The sequence below is a fragment of the Arachis hypogaea genome, chromosome 5 (genome assembly GCF_003086295.3).
Source record: "Arachis hypogaea cultivar Tifrunner chromosome 5, arahy.Tifrunner.gnm2.J5K5, whole genome shotgun sequence".
In the NCBI taxonomy this organism is placed as follows: Eukaryota; Viridiplantae; Streptophyta; class Magnoliopsida; order Fabales; family Fabaceae; genus Arachis; species Arachis hypogaea.
The window spans coordinates 344,358-369,402 of NC_092040.1; the positions used below are offsets into that span (position 1 = coordinate 344,358).

Below are 25,045 nucleotides of genomic sequence, written 5' to 3' on the forward strand. Positions count from 1 at the left end.
TTACAACTAGAGGTGATACGTGATACCAATTCAGATTTGAACTGATTCTTAAACAGATGTTAAGCTCGAAAGGTGAACGATCAATACGACCGGTGTTCGCGAAAATTCAGAAAGATGTCTGGTATAGTAATTAAATAAAAGTGGCAGATGAATAACGAAATGCATAAGGAGGAAAATTCAAGGTGCATTTCAAGAAAATGGTTCAAATTAAAGTCGCCATAGGGAGAACAAGGCATATCCAATTGAGTATGTCTCAGCTAATGTCAAAGAGGACGCAAGTTTGCAAAAGGGGAGCAACTCCACTTGTAGCACGCCCTTAAGATTCAAGAATTTAGATGATTATACCAAGATAAGTTCAGGTTCATACAAGTAAAAAGTAACATTGGAAGGAGGATCAATTCATTAAGAATGCCAAGAAGCTTGTGAAATATTTGCAATAAACCACAGATGTTTTGTATGACCACTTGATGGGAATTGATGAAGTTGGGAATTGTGGGTGATAACAAGTATGTTTGATTATAATAAGATTGATTCTAGTTGGTTTGATGGCATTGTAAGGGTTGAATTCGTGATTGATTACGATGGAAGGTGACTGCATGTGAGTTAAGAACAATTACATGATTATATTTCTATGTGAAATGCACATGGGGTGTTTACAAATAAAGACTACGGTTGCATTTAAAATGTGTGGTTAAAATGTGCGGTTAAGGCATATAGAAGTTGAGTAATTTAAAGGAATAGTCAACTCTAAAAGCTGAAAGAGCTTTTATAAGTAGATGAAAATGTGAACTAAGGATTAGGAATGAGAGTGATACCGAATAATCAATTATGGTATTGAAATGAGCTTGAGCAATGATTATGGGAATATTTGGATTGCTAAGTTGGGTTTCACCATGGTACATAAACGATTTGACAAAGTTGATATTGCGATTGGTTGTTATAGTGAATTGTGATAAGTTGATTATCGAAAGTCTTCTGTGTGTTAATTTGTTGAAAATTCAAGTAGGAATTTATAATAGAATTCCCAATGTAAGTTACAAAAGAAAGGCTAAGTTGGGTCGCGCAGATTTCGTTGTAACACTCCCCCCTCGCATAAAGCCTTCTGCTGTTCTCTTCCTTCGTCACTGGCATAACCGGTGCTTCTCACAAGAAAACACTTAGTCGGACATTTTTCTCTTCTAATACTCCTTTCAACTCGATCCTAGGTTCTATCGATTATAATGGTGTCTTAAGTTGCAGTACAATCAAAACTATTCCAGCTTCCGGCACTAAGTCTATCGCAAACTCGCTTTCTCTCCGAGATGGGGGTTCTCGTACACCTTCAGGATTGTTTTGGAAACTCTCTCGCTTTCTGTTTCTTCAACATCAGTAAATTGATTGAATCTTATATTCTGGTAGTTTCTGGCTTTTTGATGACCAGATAAGGTGTTTCCTTCTTACATTTATTATATCTGGTGTGCAGAAATATGTAGCAGACTTTTACATATCAGACTTCCAGTCTGGGTTAAGAGCGCTAGTGAAAGCAGGCTATGGTGCCAAGGTTGCTCCCTTTGTGGAACCAACTACTGTAGTTGATGTAACAAAGGACAACAGAGAGTTATCGCCGAACTTCTTAGGCTGGCTTGGGGACCGCAAACGCTCTAACGATGACCGTATAATGTTAAAATTTCCGTTTAATTGCTTTTGGAATTTTTAAAATCGAAGTCGGGGTTTATGCTGCATAGGTACATCAAAGAAGGTAGCACCGTAAGTGTGATGAGAGTTGTGCGTCGACATGATAATGTGCTCATGATTGTTCCTTCCACAGAACCTGTCTCAACAGGTTGTCAATGGATCCACTGCTACTTCATCAATATCAAAACCCGGCATCAATTTTTTCATCTTCATGCAAGAAAAACAACAAACATGGATTCACTATATACAATCATTGTGAATGTGTTCCAGAGCATGCTCGTTGGACTTGAAGTATAATGCAATCACTTCATTATAATGAAATCGTTACTTGAATAAATAGTCTGGAGGATCTCTCAACTCCCAATTATAGAAGAAATATACTATCAAATGAAGAGAAATGATCTGTTCATCTCTAAAATAATGGATTTTGGATCCATCCATGATCTATTGCCAACAACCAATTGAACTAGATAGAATTCATAATATGAAATTTTCGCAAGATGGAATTCATGGCAAGACTCACTATCTTTGGAGATTTTGATTTTGAAGTAAACCACGGGTTTTTTGGAATTGATTGAGGCTGAGCGGGCCCTACAAATCATCGGTAAAATCATTTAGCCGCATATAATTAAACCCAGGTAATTCCTGAATAAACAAAACTTATAAAATTATATATCTAACCGTTTATTAATCTCATTGTTTTCTGCAAAAAAAAGTAAAGAATCATTAGAAACAGTATTATCTAATCTAATTGATCCGTTCCATTGACTATAATTCGGCTCAGGTAAAATTAAAACTATAAATCGGAATTAATCTGGTTAAAACTAAATACATACATGGAGGAGTACGTGAAGAGTACGTGAAGAGTACGTGTTTTGTTCTCCTAACGAACTTATCATATACAATCAAATAACTACGTGCCAACCCAGATGGCATAGGAATCTTTCCACAAATCTCTCTAAACAAACTCACAAAACACGTACTCTCCACGTACTCCTCCATGTATGTATTTAGTTTTAACCAGATTGATTCCGATTTATAGTTTTAATTTTACCTGAGCTGAATTATAGTCAACGGAATGGATCAATTAGATTAGATAATACTGTTTCTAATGATTCTTTACCTTTTTTTTGCAGAAAACAATGAGATTAATAAACGGTTAGATATATAATTTTATAAGTTTTGTTTATTCAGGAATTACCTGGGTTTAATTATATGCGACTAAATGATTTTACCGATGATTTGTAGGGCCCGCTCAGCCTCAATCAATTCCAAAAAACCCGTGGTTTACTTCAAAATCAAAATCTTCAAAGATAGTGAGTCTTGCCATGAATTCCATCTTGCGAAAATTTCATATTATGAATTCTATCTAGTTCAATTGGTTGTTGGCAATAGATTATGGATGGATCCAAAATCCATTATTTTAGAGATGAATAAAAGGTTAGATATATAATTCTTTACCTGAGGTTTAACATTTTCCTTATCAACTTTAAACAACAGAGAAAGGATTATTTTCATTAAAACATTTGAAAAAAAAAATAGAAGAAGAGTATCATAAGAAACTCGGGTCTGTGAAGCCAACACATAATAGCATCTAAAGCACCCCTAAATTGATTTTTCTCAAAAGTGATGAAGTTAATGAAATCTACTCTTAGATCAAGAAAAATGTGCATTGTTTATTGAATCCACTAAATATTCAAATAGTGAATACAAATACTTTCTTAATTGACAATGAGCTTCTCACAAGTATCTCATTTCACCATTCATCAATACTGATACTAAACAGTAGCAACATTTTCTCTAAATATAGATCAAATATCTAAATTATAATGAGGAGTTAAAATAAACACTACTGCACTTTCTTTCGGAGTATCATTTTAATACACATAAGAGTACACGATCACACACACTTTCCACGAAAAATAAAAAATCGCATTATGATCTGAACTTATTCTCAGTTTTAAGTGTATCTGAGTTCAGTTCGTACCCTGCTTGTGCAAGCGAAACCAGCTGTTCATTGAAAGAAAAAATAAATAAAAGATGGAACTCAAATGGCAGTTTCATTTATCGGAATCAGATACAAACGACAAAGATTATTACCTGCATTGCAGTAACGAACTCGTTGAATCCTAAATAGCCCTGTGTGTTTGGATTAGAGTTGGCTAAACTAGAGTTTGAATAAAAGTGATTTTGTAAAATTGATTTTGGATAGAAGTGAGTTTGTGTCAACATGATTTATATTTGGCAATTTTAAACTAAAAGTGATTTTGATAAAATGAAATTGTTTGGATAATATTAATTAAAATTACTTTAAGATAGATAATTAGTTAATTACTAAAAAATATAATATTAAATTATAATATTATTTTTTAGTATATTTAATCATTTTTATACTTCTTTTAATATATTTTTTATATAATGTTTTTTATAAAATTTTATTTTAGTTTGTTATAATTTTTTTAATAAAAATTAATATTTATTTATTAAACTAAAAATAACATATAAAATAATATATTTTAGTACTTTTTATGAGTACTCTCAATAATCTTATTTTGTTTACTGTTTTGGATTCTAATTTTTGTCTAATTATGTTTTTATTATTATTTATAATTAATTTTTTATTTAATTTATCATTTTCAATAGAAACAATAATACATATTATAACAAATAGAATAATAAACAATGAACAAGAATTATAATAATAAATATTCACAATGTCAATCAAAAAAATATTTTATAATTTTATTAGTACTCTCAGTATTCTTTTATTTAGTATTATTTTGGATTGTAAAATTTTGATTCCATTATTATGTATGATTAGTTTTTTATTTACTTTATCATTTTTAATAAGATCAATCATTCATATTATAATAGAATTAAAATAACAAATTTAATAAAAAACCAAAATATAAAAAAATACTAAAAATTCAAAAAAATTTAAAATATTTGAAATAACTTGAAACAAATATAAAAATTCTTTTAAAAAAAACCAATAATGATCATCAAAGGTGAACTCACGTTGAAGTAAACGCAGAAGCAACAATTTTTTTTGCTTCCAGTAAACGCGCTTTTAAGCGGCAAAATCACTTTTGCGTTTAAAGGAAAAAGATTGCCAAACATCAAAAAACAGCGTTCAAGGAACTTCAACGCACTTTTATCCTTTGAAACGAGTTTGTCAAACACACCCCGTCGTTTGGTATCGGCGAGAGACCATAGTTGCTTGAGTTGTGAGTGAGACAACTTGGAGAGAGCAAAGAACTCCGTAGCGTCGTTTCCGGTGATACGACCATCTCCATCTGCGAAGAATCAAAACGAATCGTTTTACTATAGAAGCTGCAAATGAAGAACAGAAGAAGCACGAACATGCGATTTCAAGAGTGAAGGAAAGAAGGAACCTGAATCAGCCAAGTTGAACCATTCCTGGTACGTCTTCGTTTCCTCATTGTAACGCGCCATCTTCTTGTTCTCTCAATTCGCGAATCTGAAGTTTGCAGACAAAACTGAATACTTTTTTATTCTTCTTCTCGGTCTAAACTCTAAAGACATAGGGTGTGTTTGAAAACCACGTTCAAAGAGAAGAATACGTTTAGATATCTTGAAAGCTGTAATTTTTGTGCTTTGACAAATTTTTTATTCATGGAGGTAGAAGTGATTTTGCATTTAAAACCACGTTTTCAAGAAACAACAATTTTAAGCTTCTACGTTTCACCAACGCACTTTTAACTATCAATACTCAATCTTTATTTATCTTTTACCAATTTTATCCTTTATGCATACTATTGTATTATTTATATTATTTTTTTTATATGAACTATCTTTTTCTATTATTTACTATTTTTTTATTAATTATTTATTTGATATTATACACTTTTATAATTATAATTTTTTTGTATTATTTTTATTTTTTTAATATAATATATTGATCCTATTAAGAAAATAAATTAAACAAAAAATTAATTGTAAATAATAATAATAAAAAATTATAACATACTAAAAAAGAGTACTAAGAGTACTAAAAATATACTATATAAAAAATATCATAAAATTTTTTTGATTTATTTTAATTACTACCAAAATAAATATTTAATTTTTTTATTATTTTTAGTACTCTCTAAAATTTATATTTTGTTAGTTTTAATTAAAAGTATATTTTATCAATTTTTATATATTATTTTTATTTTAGTGTATAAATATTAATTTTATTATAGAATTAATTAATAAGATCTATTTAAATATCTAAATTAAAATAATGTACAAAAATTATTTAAGTTGATGTCTATTTTAGTAATTTTGTATCTAAAAAGTGATTTTGAATAGTGTAATCCAAACAACATTTATTTTACTATAATCCATTTTAATATAAATATTGCCAAACATAAATCACTTAACACAAAAAAAACCATAGGCTCAAGTATCACAAAAAAAACTCTATATATAGACTTTATTAAAAAAAATATGTAAATTAGTTATTATTAAGATATTGTTTTATTATTTACGTTGGTTATACTTGTATGTACATCATATATTTGTTTTGTTAAAATTATATGATTTTATCATATCATATCATATCATGATTAGAATCATTGTTCTTTATCATGAATAAAGTAACCAGGGCCAACTTCATATCATTATCATACCATATTATTATTATTAGAGTAAAGTATTGTTTTTGTCCCCAACGTTTAGGATAAGTCCTAAAATTGTTCCTAACGTTTCAATCGTCCTATTTATGTCTCTAACGTTTTAAAATTGAATCAATGTTGTCCTGCCGTTAGGGATCCGTTAATAAAATTAGCGGCGGGACAAAATTGAGACGATTTTAAAACTTTAGGGACTTAAATAGGACTAAAACGTTGAGAACAAAAACGATACATAGAAATAAATTTTAATTTTATTCTTCAATAATATCAAATTTTTACTGTGCATAGTATTCAATTATTTTTAATCATATTTACACTTAATCACTTTATTTTCATTCTAAATAATTTTTTTTAATTTTACACTTAAAGTAATATATTTTTTTATAAATAAATAAATTTTACACTTTCATTCTAAATGAATAATGTAATGTGATTAGAATGAAAGTGTAAAATTATAAAAAAATATAAATAATGTGATTAAGTAATGAAAGTAAAATTACATTATTTATTTCTCCATAGGAAACTATCAATTACCTAATATTATGATTTAATTAATAAGAATGATGACATTAATATTTTTCATAAGTCTTGTTATTATTTATAATTAGAAAATAGCCATAAATAAATTTATTTCCTTAATGAATGTTAATTTTGTTGTCAAATTCTATATTACCTTTAAAATTTTAATGTAATTGAGTCTAATTTCTACATTTTAAAATAAATTTACTCAAGAGAATTAATATATAAATCACATTATTATTAAAAATTATTTTTCTAACATAATTAGTGGTGCTTATTTGAACTATTAAATTTAGTTTCTAATGATATTAAAGTCAACCTATTTTATTATTTTGTGCCTTCAAAGAATTTATACGACTGATATAAAAATATAACAACAACAACAACAAAGCCTTGTCCCACTAAGTGGGGTCGGCTACATGAATCAAACGACGTCATTGTGCTCTGTCATGTATCATGTCTACAGAGAGACCGTTTACATGTAGATCTCGTTTGACCACCTCATGGATGGTCTTCTTAGGTCTTCCTCTGCCTTTCGCCCTTTGTCCATCTTCCATCTCATCCACCCTCCTGACTGGATGTTCTATCGGTCTTCTTCTCACATGTCCAAACCACCTGAGACGCGATTCAACCATCTTTTCCACAATGGGTGCTACTCCAACTCTCTCCCTTATATCTTCATTCCTTATTTTATCCAATCGCGTATGACCACTCATCCATCTCAACATTTTCATCTCTGCCACACTCAGCTTATGTTCGTGCTCCCCTTTAGCCGCCCAACACTCCGTACCATACAGCATAGCCGGTCTTATAGCGGTGCGATAGAATTTACCTTTAAGTTTTAAAGGCACTTTTTTGTCGCATATAAAACCAGATGCACTCCGCCATTTTGACCAACCTGCTTGGATCCTATGATTCACATCATGTTCAATCTCTCCATTATCCTGTATGATGCACCCAAGATACTTAAAACTTTTAACTTTTCGTAGGATGTTCTCTCCAATTTTCACCTCTATATTGGAGTTTTTCCTTCTCAGACTGAACTTACATTCCATATATTCCGTCTTGCTACGGCTTATGCGCAGACCATACACTTCTAGAGCTTCTCTCCATAACTCCAACTTCTTATTTAGGTCTTTCCTTGACTCTCCCATAAGGACGATATCATCGGCAAAAAGCATGCACCATGGCACAGGCTCTTGGATGTGCTCTGTGAGTACTTCCAAGACTAATGTGAAAAGGTATGGACTTAAGGATGATCCCTGGTGTAATCCTATACCAATAGGGAATTCCTCTGTCACACCACCTTGAGTCTTCACACTAGTTGTGACCCCATCATACATGTCTTTAATTGCCCGAATATATGCGATCCTTACTCTCCTCTTTTCTAAAACCTTCCATAAGACCTCCCTTGGTACCCTATCATACGCTTTTTCCAAATCAATAAACACCATGTGTAGATCCCTTTTATTACTGCGATACCTCTCCATCATCCTTCTTAATAGGTATATCGCTTCAGTGGTAGATCTGCCTGGCATAAATCCAAATTGGTTCTCTGTTACTTGTGTCTCTTTTCTCAACCTCCGTTCTATCACCTTTTCCCATAACTTCATAGTATGACTCATAAGCTTAATCCCTCTATAATTTCCGTAACTTTGTATATCCCTCTTATTCTTGTAGATAGGTACCAAGGTGCTCTTTCTCCACTCATCAGGCATCTTCTTTGACCTTAAAATCTCATTAAAAAGCTTGGTTAACCAGTTGATGCCTTTTCCTCCAAGACCCTTCCAAACCTCAATCGGGATATTATCAGGTCCTACTGCCCTGCCATTTTTCATCTGCTTTAGAGCCTCTTTTACCTCGAAGTCTCGAATCCTTCGATAGTAGTCAAAGTTTTGATCTTCTTCCCTTGTGCATAATCGACCAAGGCTCGGAAGAGTCTTCTGTCCCTCATTAAATAACTCTTAGAAGTAGCTCTTCCACCTTTCATTAATCTTCTCCTCTTGAGCCAACACCTCTCCATCCTTATCCTTTATGCACTTAACCTGATCCAAATCTCTCGTTCTTCTTTCCCGGCTCTTTGCAATTCTATATATACCTTTTTCTCCTTCTTTCGTGCCCAAAGACTGGTAGAGACCCTCATATGCTCTTGTTCTTGCTTCACTTACAGCCACTTTTGTCTCTTTTTTAGCCGCCTTATATTTTTCCCAGTTATCTGCATTGCGGCATAAAGACCACTCTTTAAAGCATTCCCTTTTTATCTTTATTTTTTCTTGTATACTCGCATTCCACCACTAGGACTCCTTGTCTCTTGGTCCTATTCCTTTAGATTCACCAAAACTTTCTTTTGCTGTTCTTCTAATAACTTCTGTCATCTCCCTCCACATCTCTTCCGCGCTTCCATTCCCATCCCACTTTGCCTCTTCTCCTACCCGTCTTAGGAAGCTTCTTTGTTCCTCACCTTTCATACGCCACCACCTCGTCCTTGGGTTCTTCGTATGATGTCTTTTCCTCAATTTTTGCTCAACGCGAAAATTCATGACGAGCACCCTATGTTGTGTTGTCAAACTCTCTCCCGGGATAATTTTACAGTTAATGCAAAATTTCCGGTCGACTTTCCTCAACAAGAAGAAGTCGATTTGAGAGCTTGTCATGCCACTCTTATAGGTTATAAGATGTTCGTCTCTCTTTTTAAAACATGTATTTGCGATGAGAAGATCAAAAGTTGAGGAAAAATCCAAAATAGTTTTACCCTCGGCATTGATCACCCCGAAACCATGGCCTCCGTGACTACTCCCATATCCAGTCACTTCTCTCCCAACATGGCCATTTAAATCTCCTCCTAAAAAAATCTTATCTCCCAAAGGTATGCCTTGAACCAAACTCTCTAGATCCTCCCAAAACCTTATCTTGTGTTGTTCGTCTGAACCAACTTGCGGTGCATAGGCGCTAATCACATGGAAAGCACCTCCCTCCACCACAAGTTTGATAGAGATGATCCGATCTCCCACCCTCTTGACATCAACTACGTCCTTCTTCCACTGCTTATCCACAATTATTCCAACTCCATTCCTATTCTTCACCTTTTCTGTATACCAAAGTTTGAAACCAGAAGAATCCAACTCCCTAACCTTTGCACCAACCCATTTCGTTTCTTGTAGGCACATAATGTTAATCTTCCTCCTTGTCATGGTGTCCACCACCTCCATGGACTTTCCTGTTAGAGTGCCTATGTTCCATGTCCCAAATCTCAACCTTTTGTCGCTTCGACCTTTACCTTTTCCTTTGTGAACTAGCTTATTTACCCTCGTCCGTTCACGAAAACGCGAGAACCCTTGCTCATTTAACACTACATCCGGGCACCGATGCAGCGGCTCTTGCTTTGACACCGTACTCGAGCCATACGGCGCGTTGCTTCCGGGCAACGACCTAGCTTTAGCGCAATAATGTCTTTGATTCATGTCATGGGGGGTTCGGCTATATTTTTACGTTGGTTGCCGAAGACCTAACACAACCCTCCTCCTTTATCCGGGCTTGGGACCGGCTATGTACCGCAAGTGTAACATAGGCGGAGTTATATAACAATTGAAAAAAATTAATTACAATGGGTATATTCATTTTAATAAATATTCTTCAATCTAATATTATAAAAAAATACATTGGCTACTTTGAATTGCTACAGATCAACTTCCATCCACAGTAGTAGAATGCCTAAATTGAGACATATTCATCAAACAAATAATCAATAAAATACTCATCTGTACTTTCTCATTTTGGGTACATTTATACATAAAAGAAGTTATACATATAGAAAAAAAAAGAAGAAAAGAAGAGTTGAAATAGCAAGAATGATAAAAATCACGATTCTTATAATTTTGTGTAGTCATCTATATATAGTAAATCAGACAACTATGATTATCTAACAAAATTAATTTGTATTTATTGCACTCAACTTGAATAAGTAAGAAATTTTAATTTAGTCTTTAATTTACATAATTTAAATTTAGCTCAATATATTTGATTTGATTTGATTTAATTATTAGTTAAAAATATCTCAATTGCCTATTTTATTCATAAATTTATTATTTTAATGACTAATATATTAATCAAATTAATTAATTAATACACACAATAAATTTGGTTTAATAAATTAAAAAATACTAACAAAACATTAAAGTAAATAAATTAAATTGATCTAAATTATAATAAATTATATGATATTTAAATATCTAATCAAATCAATTAGTTGATATAGTTAGTTTATCGTAATAACTTGTATTTAATAAGTTAAAAGAAATAAATTGAAAAATACTCTTAAAAGTATGCCACGTTAGCTCTGTCATTAACGGTAGATAAATAGAATCGATAGATAGAAGAATATACCAAATTTTTGTTGATGCTATAAATATTAAATAAAATGAAACGGAATAAATATTGACCAAGGAAGAGAGCCAATTATAAACCTTCAAGGCTACAACATGTACCTAGTAGTGAAAATCATGAAAATAAACCCAACAAGCAGATACAGAATGTTGCAGGTGCCCAATAAAAAGCCCAACGTGTAAGCCCAGTAATCAACAGTGCCACCACAACGTTGAAGGCACCAGTAAAAAAAATAAAAACCCTAACCCCAATTCAATAGAAATGGTTTTAGAACAACCTTTAACCTTTTTTTTTTAAATAAAAACTTCATTTCTTTATCTCCTAATCCTGCTCTTATCGTTATAGCAAATCCTTTTAACCTTTTTTCTTATTTTAGTACTTGTTATATATAAGAGTTTAATTTTAATATAATAATTTAAAATTTTTTATATCATTGAATAATCACATCTATTTTTTAAATAATTATTTATGTAATTAATATAAAAAATAATTATTTTTATATTATATAATTAAATATATTTATAAAATTATTTTATACGATCAGTATATCAAAAATAAATTTTATTATTAAAAGTAAAAATTTAAAAAATCCACAAAACGTGTCGTAATCCTTCCGTACAAGGAGGAGTCATGGAGTTTGGAGAGTGAAAGTTTGCATTGAATTGTATGGACTATGGATGCCGTGTTTTCTTTGTCTCCTTTTTCTTCTGATCAAAACCTTGTGCAGTTCCCATTATAATTCTAGGCCCATTCTTCAATAGGGTATAGCAAAGAAAAAATTATTTAATTTAAAGGTTTTAGATTTTATTTATGTTTTAGCTAAGTGCATTTGTTAAGAATACAAGAATATAATTTTTTATTTATAAATAATTAATGTTCTTGTATTTTTAACAAGCATTTTGTTAACAAAATCTTTTATTTAGTATACGATTTATTTATAAATTTGCTAATAAAAAGTCAATACTCTCTTACTATTTTTATAGGTGAAAAATAGTTAATACTTGGTGTTAATATTTTTGTTAATTGTTAAAATTTATTTTAAAAAGTGTACCCGGTGAATGTAGAATACTAAGGAGTAAATGTTTATGTGAACCTGATATTGGTTATCTCATTAAGATTAGATTATATTAATTATTTGTAAATTTTACCATTATAATATATACTAAGCCATTTAACTATTAAAAATCACAGCAAAAAAAAAAAACTATTAAAAAGTAAATTAAAAAAAAAAGACGAGTGACTTAAGCGGCTCTTTTTTTGTATACGAGAAGCATGTGTGTTATGCGTTGTTGTGGAAAATATGGGTGCCAGATAAAAATGTAGGACAATTTTTTCTAAAGTTAAGAGATAAAATGATCTGACTCAGACTCGATCTGAAATATACGATTATACCGAGTAAAAATCGAGTGAAAACCAGGCCGTTAACATTATATTACCTTGATACCTTCTTGTAAGTTAGCATGTAAAAATATCCAAATTTCCAAGACTCCAACTATTATTTGACATGGTAAAATTCACTTAGAAAAATATAATAAGAACCAACTCTTCTCTAAAATTAAAGCATAATCATAATCAATACTAATATTGCCTAATAATACCAAATATTTAAATCAATACAAATAACACAAGATTATGTATTAATCTAAAGTCTTATGCATTTTAAATATAAACATTAACTTATAGTCTTATATATAATGACTAGTAATACAAAATATTAAGGTTTACAATACTTAAATTTCACATAATAATAGCCATCATTCATCACTAATAACACAAAATATTAATTGTGTATGATGACCGGATCACCGGGCCGATTTCAGGTGACCTGAGCTATGACCCGGACCCGACTCAAAATAAAGACCGGGTCTATTTTTGAGACTCATACCCAACCTTACACCCGATGAAATCACACCAGATTAGTCCCAAAAGTGTTCAGAACCGGACCAAATATTCGGACCGGACCGGACCATACACACCCCTAAATCAAACAGTCCAATTAGTATGAAAGAGAAAAATTGAAAGATCCGATTTTTACTCATAATATCACAGTTACGTAAAGCACATATACATCTTATAACTACTTACACTATTTTCCCTTCCATAACTAAATTAAAAAGTGGAGTTAAGCCATTGACGTACACTTTAAAGAAAGAGAAGAAGAAACATAAAAGCCGGCTTAAAAATAAAAAGTAAAAGGAGGGAAAAGAAGTTAATTACTAATTAAGGTGGCAAAGCAGCTGGAACAGCCATGTGGGTTTAATGCTCACATATCATGCCATGCATTATTTTCTTAGATCAAAATCACTTTTTTAGTTTCTTTTTTTTTAATACATAAAAAAAAGAAAAAAGAAAAAGGGAAGGGTACTACATTAAAATGGTGCGAACTTTGCTCCCCTCCATCGTCCCATAATTAGAACAACAAACTTCTTAGTTTCCAACGTTCTTTTTCTCTCTCTTATGAGTTGTTTCTTTGATTGTTCTCTTTTTTTCTATTCTTTTTCTTTTTCATTTTTCTCTCTTTTCCATATTGACTACTCCTCCTTTGGTCTTATCATCATGGAATCCATGTCTTCTCTTTCTAATGTATAAATACAAAGATTAGATAAGAGAAGAGAATAACAAGAGAGAAACACGGTCTGAATGCTTTTGATTCCCACGTTGTTGTTGAATTCTCAACAAGGACCAAAGGAAAAGGGTTGAAAAGGAGGCGGCGGCCGCGGCAAGATGCTGCAGAGAGCGGCAAGCAATGCTTATTCATGGTGGTGGGCTAGCCACATCAGAACAAAGCAAACAAAATGGGTGGAGCAAAACCTCCAAGGTTAGATTCATTAATGAATGATGTTCATCTCCTTTTGTTTTGTTTTTCCTTTTTTTACACGTTCATAGGAGAAAAACGTGATGGTTTGCTTGGATCTTTCAACGTTAATATTAAGAGAAATTAAGTTTGTGCACCTAAATTGATGTCTTACTTTAAATATTTAATTTATAACTATTAATTAGAGTGCGATTTCCAAAACTCCATCTATTTTTACGTCTCTCATAATTTCTACCTTAGATTTAAGTTTATGTTTCGTATAGATACGAATTTGAGTGTGGAAATAACATTGCCTTAATTATTGATACACAATAACACATGCTCTGCTTGATCAATTCATAAACGAGGTTTATTTATAAATATGATATATTTGTAATCGGAAGATTTACTTGTACACCAGTGGGGATTTAAGGAAAATTTGATGCAATATCTCAAGGTATCAATGCAGTGTTATTACTTTGGAATATAATATAGGGAAATGATACTGTGACTCCTATTTTATATTTCTGGATATATTTCATTTCGAGAATTAGGCCTCAACTAATCAAAACGGTTGTCACTTAAATTGTAATAGAGCCTCTGGGATGAAATAATCTATTATCCAGATATTAGATTTCATCATTTACATCTTTTCAAAAAAATAAAATATACTTTTTGTCCATGTGATTTCAGGAAAATTTTATTTGTTTCAAATCTATCCCGTTTAATATTCTGCCAATCAATAGTTAATTAAAAATTGTTCAAATTTTGGCCCTGCTATTATCCCCTATTTCAAAAAACAACTACCGCCACCATCCTTCACCCACTAAAGGTGAAGAGAGAAAGGTAATGACTAAAGAGGTACAATTGCCAAATGCCAAGACCAAAAAAAAAAAGGTACAATTGCAAAAGATTATAATCAATATTTTAAGAGATTTATATTAAAAGGATAAAGTTAAAATTTAATTCAAATGTTAAAAGTTAAAGGTAAGTATATTTTTGAAATCTTTCAAAAACTACAGAAATAAAAAAATATACTTTTGCTCTTAAAAATTTCTAACATACTCATGGTCATGGAGGCTCTATAAAAAGATTTCTAACATACTCATGGTTATGGACTTATGGAGATTGCACAATATTTATAATAATATATTAAAAGAAAAACCTGCATGGAACCCATTTGATAGCACAAAATTCAAAACTTTTTTGTTTGGAAAAATAAAAATTGCAAGCGTGTGAAAGGACTTGAATGACTACATTTTCTCTATTCATGTTTTTTGCGTGAATTGTTATGATGATTTTATCCAGTTCCCCATACATAATGACACTGACTAGAGAAATTAGGCAAAACTTGCACTTTATTTGAGCATATTCCAAGTCAATAACTATAGCTCTAGAACTTTAGGAAATGCTCCCAACTATCCTAGATATGCTTTTGCATGCATGCTAATTTAATCTCTGAAATTAGAATCTAAAACAATGTAAAACAAACTGCAGATGTGGAGGAAAAGGTGACACATGTTCTGAAGATCTTAGAGGAAGAGGGAGACTCCTTTGCAAAGAGAGCAGAAATGTACTACAAGAGGCGACCGGAGCTCATAAGCTTTGTGGAGGAAACATATAAAGCTTACCGAGCTTTAGCCGAACGATACGATCACATATCAATAGAGTTGCAGAAAGCCAACAACCAACTTGCAGTTGCCTGTCCGGATAGAGTCCCGTACATGGATGACGATGAAGATGACGGATCACCACGGCCACCAAAAAAAATGCCAGAAGGGTCAAAACAAAACATTCCAAAGCCTCCCCCTAAAGATTTAAAAACTATTGTAACAACAGCAGCAGCCACAAAGAAACTTCACTCCAGGAAGCCAGCCAGCAAAGATACTAATAATACGGCCGCTCCTAAATCTGGATTGAATCGAAAGGAGGCAATTGAAGAGGTCGACAAACTCCAGAAACAGATTCTGGCGCTACAAACTGTGAAAGAGTTTGTGAAGAGCTCTTATGATCATTCCATTGCAAGGTACTGGGAAACTGAGGCGCAGATCAATGAGTTGCAAGAGAGGGTTTCTATGTTGCAGGATGAGCTTGGAGAAGGTGTAGTTATTGAAGATAGTGAAGCCCGCCGTTTGATGGCAGAAGCCGCTCTTAAATCATGCCAAGAGGCATTGACACAGTTGGAAGCGAAACAGGAAGAATCACATGATGAAACAAGAATGACATCAAACAGGATAAATGACATCAAGGCCAAGTTGAGCTCTCTCATGGAGGAGTTCCATTATACGCAGAGCGATTCCAAGGAACCAAGGGCCAAAAGAGAGATGAAAAAAGCATCAGAAACAAAGGACTTGGAAGAAGAAGAGGCCATTTTGAAACAGAAGAGAGAAGAGTTGCAATCATTAAAGAATAACATCAAAGAGCAATTTCACTCGGACTCAAATTCATCTCTGAGTGTGGCAGAAATGGCAGAGAAGATTGATGAGCTTGTGAATAAAGTGATCAGCTTGGAAACTGCAGTTTCATCCCAAACTGCTCTAGTGACAAGGTTGAGATCCGAGACCGATGAGCTCCAAGAGCATATTCGAACTCTGGAAGGTGATAAGGAAAGTCTGATCAATGACAAAAATAGATTGAATGACCAACTGAGAGAAATGGAAGAAAAGATGCATCAAGTACAGGATTTAAACAAAATTGTTGAAGATGAGAATAGCAGTATACAAACCCAGTTCACTGAAGCACGGTCTAATCTTGAACATATCTCAGAGAAAGTACAAAATGAGATGCATTTTGAAGAGGTTAAGGCCATGGATTCACCACAGCTAGAAAATAATGCATCTGGCAAACCTGAGTCAAAGTATGATGTAAATTCAGACTTGGAGCTCAAGCTTGGCACTGTAGAAGGTGACTCAACTTCAGACAAGAAGCTTGAGGTTGTTGATTCGACAGAAAACGTTGTTCGTGCAGATAATAAACTTGAGGCTACTGGTTCAACGGAAAACGATGTTATGTCAGGAAATGAGGTTAAGTTCACCAGTTCTGTAGAAACTGAATATGTAACCCCAACGCAAAATAAATTTCCTGAAGAGTTGAAAGAGCAGGGGAGGATACTGATTCCTGTCATAAATGGTGATGAAAGAGTAACAGTTCAGAATACTAACAATGAAAATCAGATCAGCCAACAAGCAAGTAACAAGGCCGATAGTTCTTTACCAAATCTTGGTACACAAGACACCGATCCTAAGGAAGTTTCATCGGAGACGGAGTATGCTTCCAAAGCTGAGGCCTCGGACAAGGCAATGACAAAAGATGATGAACCCGATTGGCAGGGAATGTTTCTGAGTGGATTACAAGACAGAGAAAAAATTCTGCTGACCGAATATACTAATACTCTCCGTAATTACAAAGATTTGAAGAAGAGACTTGCAGACATAGAGATGAAAGTTCATGAAGATGACTTGGATCAGCTGAAAAAACTGCAGGCTGCTAATGCCTTGAAGGATGAAGAGATTAGACTCCTACGTCAAAAACTAAGTCTCTTGGACAGAAGTTTAGAAGGAACTGAGGATTTGACAGGATCAACAGTATTGGAACGCAGCATTGAGGAGCTTCTAGAAACTCGTCTTCAATATACATCAGCCATTGAAGAGAAGTTCCGGGCAAGAATTGATGAACTTCTGGATGAGAATTTAAAATGCTGGCGGGAATTTGGTGCTTCGTTTGAGGATGTACAGAGGTTTGAGACCACTATCAAAGATTTGATGACTGAGGTATCAAAAATTGAGGCTAAAGGAAAAGCTTTAGAGGGTACTAGTAGCACAAAATATTCTTTAAAATCAGATGCACGGCCAATTTACCAGCACCTTACAGAGACTCAAACACTATTAACAGCATGGTTGGAAAGAAGTGTCTTGCAAAATGAAGAATTGGAGAGAAGGTTTGCATGTTTGTGTAACATCCAAGAAGATATAACATCAGCATTGAACACCAGTGCTGAAGATGATGATTTCAGGTTCACAAGCTATCAAGCTGCCAAGTTCCAAGGTGAGGTGTTGACCTTGAAACAGGAGCACACCAAGTTTTCTGCTGTACTTCGCACACATATAGATGTTGTGACATCCCTCCACCGTGAAGTTGAGAAGGCTCTTGTGAGGTTGAATGACCAATTTGGCCTCTCTGCTTCAAGGAGAGGGACAAGATCAGAGACTAGGAACAAGGTTCCTCTCAGGTCATTTATCTTTGGAAACAAACCAAAGAAGCAGTCAATCTTTGCCATCATGAGCATACAACATGGATTGCATAAGAAGCGTGCCTCGAAGGAGAAGGAGAAGGAGGAGAAGAAAGAGAAGGAAAAGGAGAAGGAGAGGGAGGAGAAGAAAGAGAAGGAAAAGGAGAAGGAGAGGGAGGAGAAGAAAGAGAAGGAAAAGGAGAAGGAGGAGAAGGAGAAGGAGAAGGAGAAGGAGAAGGAAAAAGAAAACAGCAGTGTGTAAAATGTTTAGTTTCATATTCATCTGTTTGGAGAATACTTCGTATTTATTTCATTAGAAGGGGGAGATAATAAGATATTCATATTTCAATTTCGACTTGTCTATAAGTTCACATGACTAAAGGTTACCTTTCTTATATATATATATATAGTGATGGGAAGCTTTGGAGCAACAGTTAAGTTGTCTCCGTGTCACCTCAAGGTCATGGATTCAGGCTGTGGAAATAGCCACTGATATAATTATCAGGTTAGGCTGGTACATTACACCCTTCGGATTCGGCCCTTCCTTGGACCTTGCGTTAATGCAGGATGCTTGCGCACTGAGCTTCCCCTTGTATATATATTGTGATTTGTCTTGCCATATAAAGATGGAATTCCATATACGATTGCTTCTTTTCATTATTATATTTAAACAACAAGAATGGACTATAATAACTATTTTGTAGTGAGAATCACATGAGAATAGATCCTCTCACTTGACAGGATCAAGTTAGTCTTTCACTATACAATTTATTGTATTGTATCCATCTCTTGTCCGAGTTAAAACCTGAACATGCATGTCATAATTGACCTTGTCAAATGAAGTAAATTGAAGATCTATTTCCAAATGCATATAAGCATTCTTACCCTCATAAGAGGACATGAAATTTCCAAATCTTATATTGAATAAATACTATTTTAACATTGATAACTGGCAATTACATAATCCATAAAGCCAGTAATCATCCATGGTGGGTTATATGAGTTCCAACAAAAACACTCATGCCAGGATTTTTTGCAAGTAAATACAAGATGTACAGAGCAGATTCAACTAATCTCTTCTATGGTATAATTAAATTGGAAAATACCCACATCAAGTTCAAATTATGGTAGAATAATACATGCTAATTTATGCTCCTCCTAGTTTGCATGGATTTGCAATCTAAAAATAACTACAGTATTCCTAATTTCCCATGCACTTCTGCCCATGTACAAATTATGATATAGCTAGGTAAGGTAACTCAGCATAGATGTATAGTTTCTTGTTTTTCTCTCATGCAAGTAATAATATCATTGCTCACTACTAACTATGCACTCCCTGGGTCCCTCTATCTACCAAGCATGTGTAAAAAACATGTTATTGGGAACATTGGAGAGTCCAAAAACTTGAAAAACCTGGATAAACTTCATTTGCCCTTCTTGTTGGCATCTTGCGGGAACTGCACCCCCATGAGCCCAAGCAAATTGGAAGCAGGACCAGGAAGCCCTTGTTGAGAAGAAAAGGAATCAAGAAAGCTCTTTACTAAATTCACATCCACATCTACAGGCGAGAAATCTTCATCCATATCTTCTGTGGCAGCTGATGTTCCCTGAAAGTAAATTCCAGAAACGTAAAATGCAGAATCATCAGTCATTCAACTCAATTCAACTGCACTCATCATATGCAGAAGTTTGGTGAAGATACAAAAACTAAACAATCATGCAAGCGCCCACATCTCTTCCCCTGTTCTTATTCCTTATTAATCACATAGAAAAAGAAGAAATGAGGAAGGTAACTAAAAAAAATGAAAATAACGGAGGGACAAGGGTGGGAAAAAGAGAATGTATCTACATTTAAGAAATTAGTATAACATAATCAATGGCCAAATTGGAACATTTTAACATTCTTATGCAATGCAGCTGGTTACTGTATTTCTTTCCTAACAATTGACTTGTTAGTTGGTTTATATGTTGCAAATGAAGTACCTCATCCTTCTTTGGAATTTGTTCCTTAGCACGAACAAAACTTCTATGAAGGGTGGTTGACTTCAACTGTTCATTCATAACATCAGAATACGAATGCATGAAAGCATCCATGTCATCCTTATTATCTTCACCAGATTCATCCATATCGCTCTCGTCAGAATCATCTACATAATCAACAACAAAAAATATAAGACCGCAGAAGAGGTAGTAAGAGGGAAGACAAAATTGACTGAGCAAGTGGTCATCTATTTCATTGACTTCTCTAGTTCTTCAATACTATGCATCAAAAAAACCTAGGAGCCGGTTTTTTTAGGATGGAGAATTTCATGTTGCTCATAGTATCACATACTACAAAGGAAACTTACAAAATCTAGCTTCACAAAAATTGGAAGAGATTTTAAAATTGTGAACTTATATATATCCCTAAAGAAATAAAAATAGAAAGTGATTAAGCACCTTTTAAGGAAACCTAGATTAAGAGAAAAATACAAACCAACAAATCATGTACGGTATAACACCCTAATAAAAATAAAGGCAAGAAAAACAAAGATCAACATCAAGAAATTGGGCTGAAGTAGGCTCTAAGTAAAATTTAAAAAAACCACAGAAAATCCTTCTTTACTAGAATAGTTGATGTCTACAAATAGTTATAGACATGAAGGTCTTACCAAAGTCCAGGTCGGAAGAGGAGCCTTCTTCGACATTACTGTTGGCAGTTTCACCACCTGGACACCTCATTATTGATTCCATGTCTTTAATAAATTGGTCTACATCAAGGTCCACTTCTCTATTTCTGTACAAGGCAGGTGCCCGAGATAAGGAAGGAGATATCGTCATAATCAAGTAATGTAGGGGGGTAAAAAAATAACACAGATGTCATAAATTAAGCATCACCTAAATGTGTATTCATCAGGGAAGATGTCAGTCATAAAAAATACTTCCTTTTTTTTCATTTAAAAAGTTACCAATTACCTTACCAGAAGCCAATGCTAATTGTATAAATAGACAGCATAAACAACTAAATAAGTACTTAAGTAGAACTTGTTAAATAGCCCAATGATCACAAGTGTTGTTTAAATTGTGGAAAATAAAGTTGGATAGGCCAAGAATGGAATTTTGACAATTTATGACGGTTAAATCAGTCCACAATCATTGTATCACCCTTTGGAAAAGCCTGTTTTTAAAAGCTTGCATTTTGATGATTATAAAATTAGGCTCAAAAAAGGTTAGCCTGGATGCCAAAAGCTGTAATGATAAGTTCAATTAAATAAACCCAAATACATCACCACACCACATTTTCTTTTTTCCTTTTTGGATACAATGTTTAAATACATATTTAGGTAAAACAATTATTCAGAAAAATAGGTGAACCTAAATACACTGAAAATAAGCTCTTCCAAGCAAGACCATACTTCAGTGGGAATATCAGTCTTAATACCTGTATAGAGAATTGACCCTATATCAACAGCCTAACATCTTGGAAAATAAATCATTTCATGACCCAAATTCTTTCCTTGTAAAGATGCTTATATAATAGGTGTCCTAAGCATGCATATCAGATATGTTAAATGAGTAAGTCACTATATTAGTTAACCTGTCATCAGGAGCTTCAGCACCCTTATAACTTGATAATGTATTGACAAATGCCTGCATGGATTTTGCTATATTGCTGGGATCAAACTCATCAGTTTTTGAACCAGATGACGGACCCACATCCGGATTCTCTTTCCCTTTCCCCTTCTTTTTGTGTTTTGACTCATACAGTTCCATTTCCTTTTGTCTCTCCAGAAGGGCAGAGTCCAACTCTTCCTCTCCATTGTCAAGCCAGGAATCATCATCAGATGGAGGAACATCATGACCCTTGAAATCATCCACTGAATGCGGTAAAGCAAGAACTTCATCTATGCGCCTAACTGGAGCACTCATCAACTCACTGCAACAAATTTTCACCTCAGCAATGGCATAATAAAGAACTCCAACATATCAATGTCCAATCCTCCAATTCCAATGACCCAATCAAATAAAATTAAAGATGGAAAAAAACAACAACAACAACAACAAAGCTTTCACATATTAGGTGGTTAAATGTTTCAAATAAACCAAGTTTGTAAACATGACTATTGAAACCTAAGTCCCTTTACTTGTTTCTTCAATAGTTTTTCCTGTACTTTCACGTATCTATAATGAATAAACTATTCCTCACATAGTCCACTCTTCTCATTGGAGACTGGAGAGTCTTCACATCTGATCTTCTAATATAAACAAACCCACCTATGACACAAAAACTCAATTTTAACGTAAACAGCTTTGTTGCAAACTCTAACTGGGTATCTACCTACATTACAGAGCACAATGTTAAATTAGTCCCCGCAAGTTTCTCGAAACATTACCTTTCTCTAGAGTGCAGAGAAGTGTTCATGTAATACTCCTCAGCACTCTTCAACAACCTCTGGTATTCACTGGAACCCGGAAGCAATCCTTGGAAGTAGCCAATCTCCTCCAAGCTCTTCCTAAACGCCTCCCATGTCCTCCCCCTCCCTTCCACCCCATCACGCTTCATTTGCTGATACATCATCTCAAACCCACACGCTATCTTCATTCCAAGTTCTGCCTCGAAAAACGCCTCCCTCTCGCCTGGCGGCGGCGCAGCCGGGTACACCTTGGGCGCCCTGAACGTCTGCCTCACTAATTGGGCGTACATCGCCCTCGACATCCTCACGGAGACAGTAACCAACTCCTCCTCCTTCCCTCTCGGCAAGAACCTCTCCATCCTCGCCGCGAATTTCATCGAGTCGACATCCCTATCGTAGAACCCCTCCACAGCCAGCGAAATCAAGCAAGGCTCGTGCTTCAGAACCTGCGCAACGGACACAGGAACCCTAACCCTAACAGTATGCATGTTCTTCATAGCCTTCTCAGGGTAACCAGATATCCGATTCTTCACCGCGAGCTGAATTGGCTCTGAAGCAAGCGATTCGTTGGGAGAATTGATAAGGAATTTGAGTGAATCGATGAGTGAGGGGTTCGGGATGCGGGTTTTGGGGACAATATGGAGATTACCGTTACGGAGGAAGAGACGGTTGAGGGCAGTTTCGGGATTTAGCCATCGGGGGAGGTGGAATGCGGCTTCGATGAGGAGGAACTCGCCATCGGAGTCCCAGAGGCGGATTGAGAGATTGGGAAAGCGAAGGGAGGTGTGGAAGAGGAGGAAGACGAGGAACCACTCGTCGTCGAGGTTGTCGCCGTAGCGGAGGTGGCCATGAAGGTGGGGGAGGGTGGTGGCGGAGGGAGAGGGGCAGGGGCAGGTAGGGTTTGGAGGGATGGAGAGGGAGAGAGTAAAGGGTTGATGCTGCCATATGTAGTGGTTGGTGAAGGGAGAAAGGGTTTGGAGGATTTGGAGGTGGAGGGATTGGAGGGCGGTTGGGGTGGTGGTGGAGTTGAGAATGAGGGAGTCAAGGTAGATGGAATAGAAAACGGTGTCGTGTGGCGGGTGGTGTTTTTGGTTGAAGATGGATGAAGGAGGTGACTCAGTTGATGATTCCATTCTTGTCTTGTGTTGAGCTTAGCTTTCACTTTCACTGCTCATTCTACTCTATTCTATTGCAGTATTGCTAATTTCTTCAGTTTTCTCCTTCTCGAGGGAAACCGTAAACCCTTCTACTGTTTTTTTTTTTTTTTTTGGACAAGGGCCATAACCCTTCTACTGTTCAAACTTTAAACCGTCTTTCAATTGTTGGGCTAATAGCCTTGCTTTGCGTTTTTATATTGTTTTGGGCTGCATTCTTATTTTTGTATACTGGGCCGAATTGGGCCGCATTCTTTATTCGTACATTTCATCATGTAAATTTGGGTTAATTCAATCCAATTGATCCAGAATTACTAATGTCGTTTCTGAGATTGCACTATTAACGTTTCTATGATTGATTTTCAGGCCCCATATTAGTTTTCTTTTATTTTTATATTTTTTACTGTATCCGTTATTATTTTTATATAAAAATTTACCGTTAGCCAATAAATTATGGAGACCACTTTAATAAAGATATTAAAAATGTCTTTTTTAAGATATTTATATGTGTCATATTATTATTGGACGTTTTATTAAACCGGTTAATAATTTATTTTTTAATAAAGCAGAACAAAATTGGTTTATTATAGCAACAATAAAAAATCTAATGTCTGCATTATAATTATTAGACCTGGTTTGATTTGATTGAAATACACAATCTAAACCGAATATTTTTTAATTTTTTTTTATAAAAAGACAAATATATTCCTGACCTTTTGTTTTGAGGACATTTAAATTCCTAAAATTTTAAAAATACAATTAAATTTTTTAAAAAAATTAGATTTATTGTTATTGTTATAAAAAAATCGGTTTTATTCTAATTTGTTAAGAAATTCAAAAATAATTAGTCCAATAATAATGCGACACATAAGCATCTTTACAAAAAGTCATTTTATGCGTCTTTATAGGATATTCTCCATAAATTATTGTATGTATAAAATAAAATTTAAACCTCTAATTCTTATTTAAAGGAATGAGTAAACTAACTAATAGGTCAACCTAAATTGATTAATACCATATTAGTTCTTTGACCTCTTCCATGCAGGACACAAGTGAACGACATCATTTTGTTTTTACACCCAATGAAAACAAATGCGGTATTATTGTGTTATATCTGGATTCTGGATATAAAACAGTTTGCATACACAAGCTTTTGTTATAATAGAGATAGAGATATTAGTATATGTAACGTGGATATATATAACAATGTGGAAGATGTTTAGTGCATATAATTTTGTTTTCCAGAAATACTTTTCATG

At 34.0% G+C, this 25,045-nt stretch overlaps 2 protein-coding genes across 5 annotated transcripts; one reads left to right on the forward strand and one right to left on the reverse strand.

The window, feature by feature from the left end:
- The first annotated feature begins 13,460 nt into the window (after positions 1-13,460).
- Positions 13,461-18,590, forward strand: LOC112799950 (protein NETWORKED 2D-like). The gene is made up of 2 exons (XM_025841959.3): positions 13,461-14,034; positions 15,508-18,590. Exons 1-2 carry the CDS (start codon positions 13,941-13,943, stop codon positions 18,498-18,500), a joined length of 3,087 nt encoding a protein of 1,028 aa, XP_025697744.1. The 5' UTR covers positions 13,461-13,940; the 3' UTR covers positions 18,501-18,590.
- Positions 15,252-23,905, reverse strand: LOC112799951 (protein ecdysoneless homolog). Of its 4 annotated transcripts, XR_011861768.1 has the most exons (8): positions 22,612-23,905; positions 21,816-22,154; positions 20,890-21,014; positions 20,222-20,385; positions 19,652-19,845; positions 17,224-19,043; positions 16,736-17,127; positions 15,252-16,622 (listed from the first exon to the last, which is right to left on the reverse strand). XR_011861768.1 is itself a non-coding variant. In XM_025841962.3 (6 exons), the coding sequence occupies exons 1-5, from the start codon at positions 23,763-23,765 to the stop codon at positions 19,663-19,665; spliced, it is 1,965 nt and encodes a 654-aa protein (XP_025697747.1). In that variant the 5' UTR covers positions 23,766-23,905; the 3' UTR covers positions 15,252-16,601; positions 19,652-19,662. The 4 variants fall into 4 exon arrangements, 3 of the variants coding, with proteins under 3 accessions (XP_025697747.1, XP_025697746.1, XP_025697745.1); XM_025841962.3 differs by lacking the exons at positions 16,736-17,127; positions 17,224-19,043 and having other exon boundaries at positions 15,252-16,601; XM_025841961.3 differs by lacking the exons at positions 16,736-17,127; positions 17,224-19,043.
- Between the last annotated feature and the right edge of the window lie 1,140 nt (positions 23,906-25,045).

What these genes read in the sequence shown, in the direction of transcription:
- LOC112799950 (XM_025841959.3), top strand. Translation starts at nt 13,941, where the DNA reads ATGCTGCAGAGAGCGGCAAGCAATGCTTATTCATGGTGGTGGGCTAGC. An exon ending in GGTGGAGCAAAACCTCCAAG is followed by an intron (nt 14,035 to 15,507) that starts GTTAGATTCATT and finishes AACAAACTGCAG; the next exon opens with ATGTGGAGGAAAAGGTGACA.
- LOC112799951 (XM_025841962.3), bottom strand. Translation starts at nt 23,765, where the DNA reads ATGGAATCATCAACTGAGTCACCTCCTTCATCCATCTTCAACCAAAAA. An exon ending in CTCTTCCGACCTGGACTTTG is followed by an intron (nt 20,386 to 20,889) that starts GTAAGACCTTCA and finishes TTGATTATGTAG; the next exon opens with ATGATTCTGACGAGAGCGAT. An exon ending in AAATTCCAAAGAAGGATGAG is followed by an intron (nt 19,846 to 20,221) that starts GTACTTCATTTG and finishes ATTTACTTTCAG; the next exon opens with GGAACATCAGCTGCCACAGA.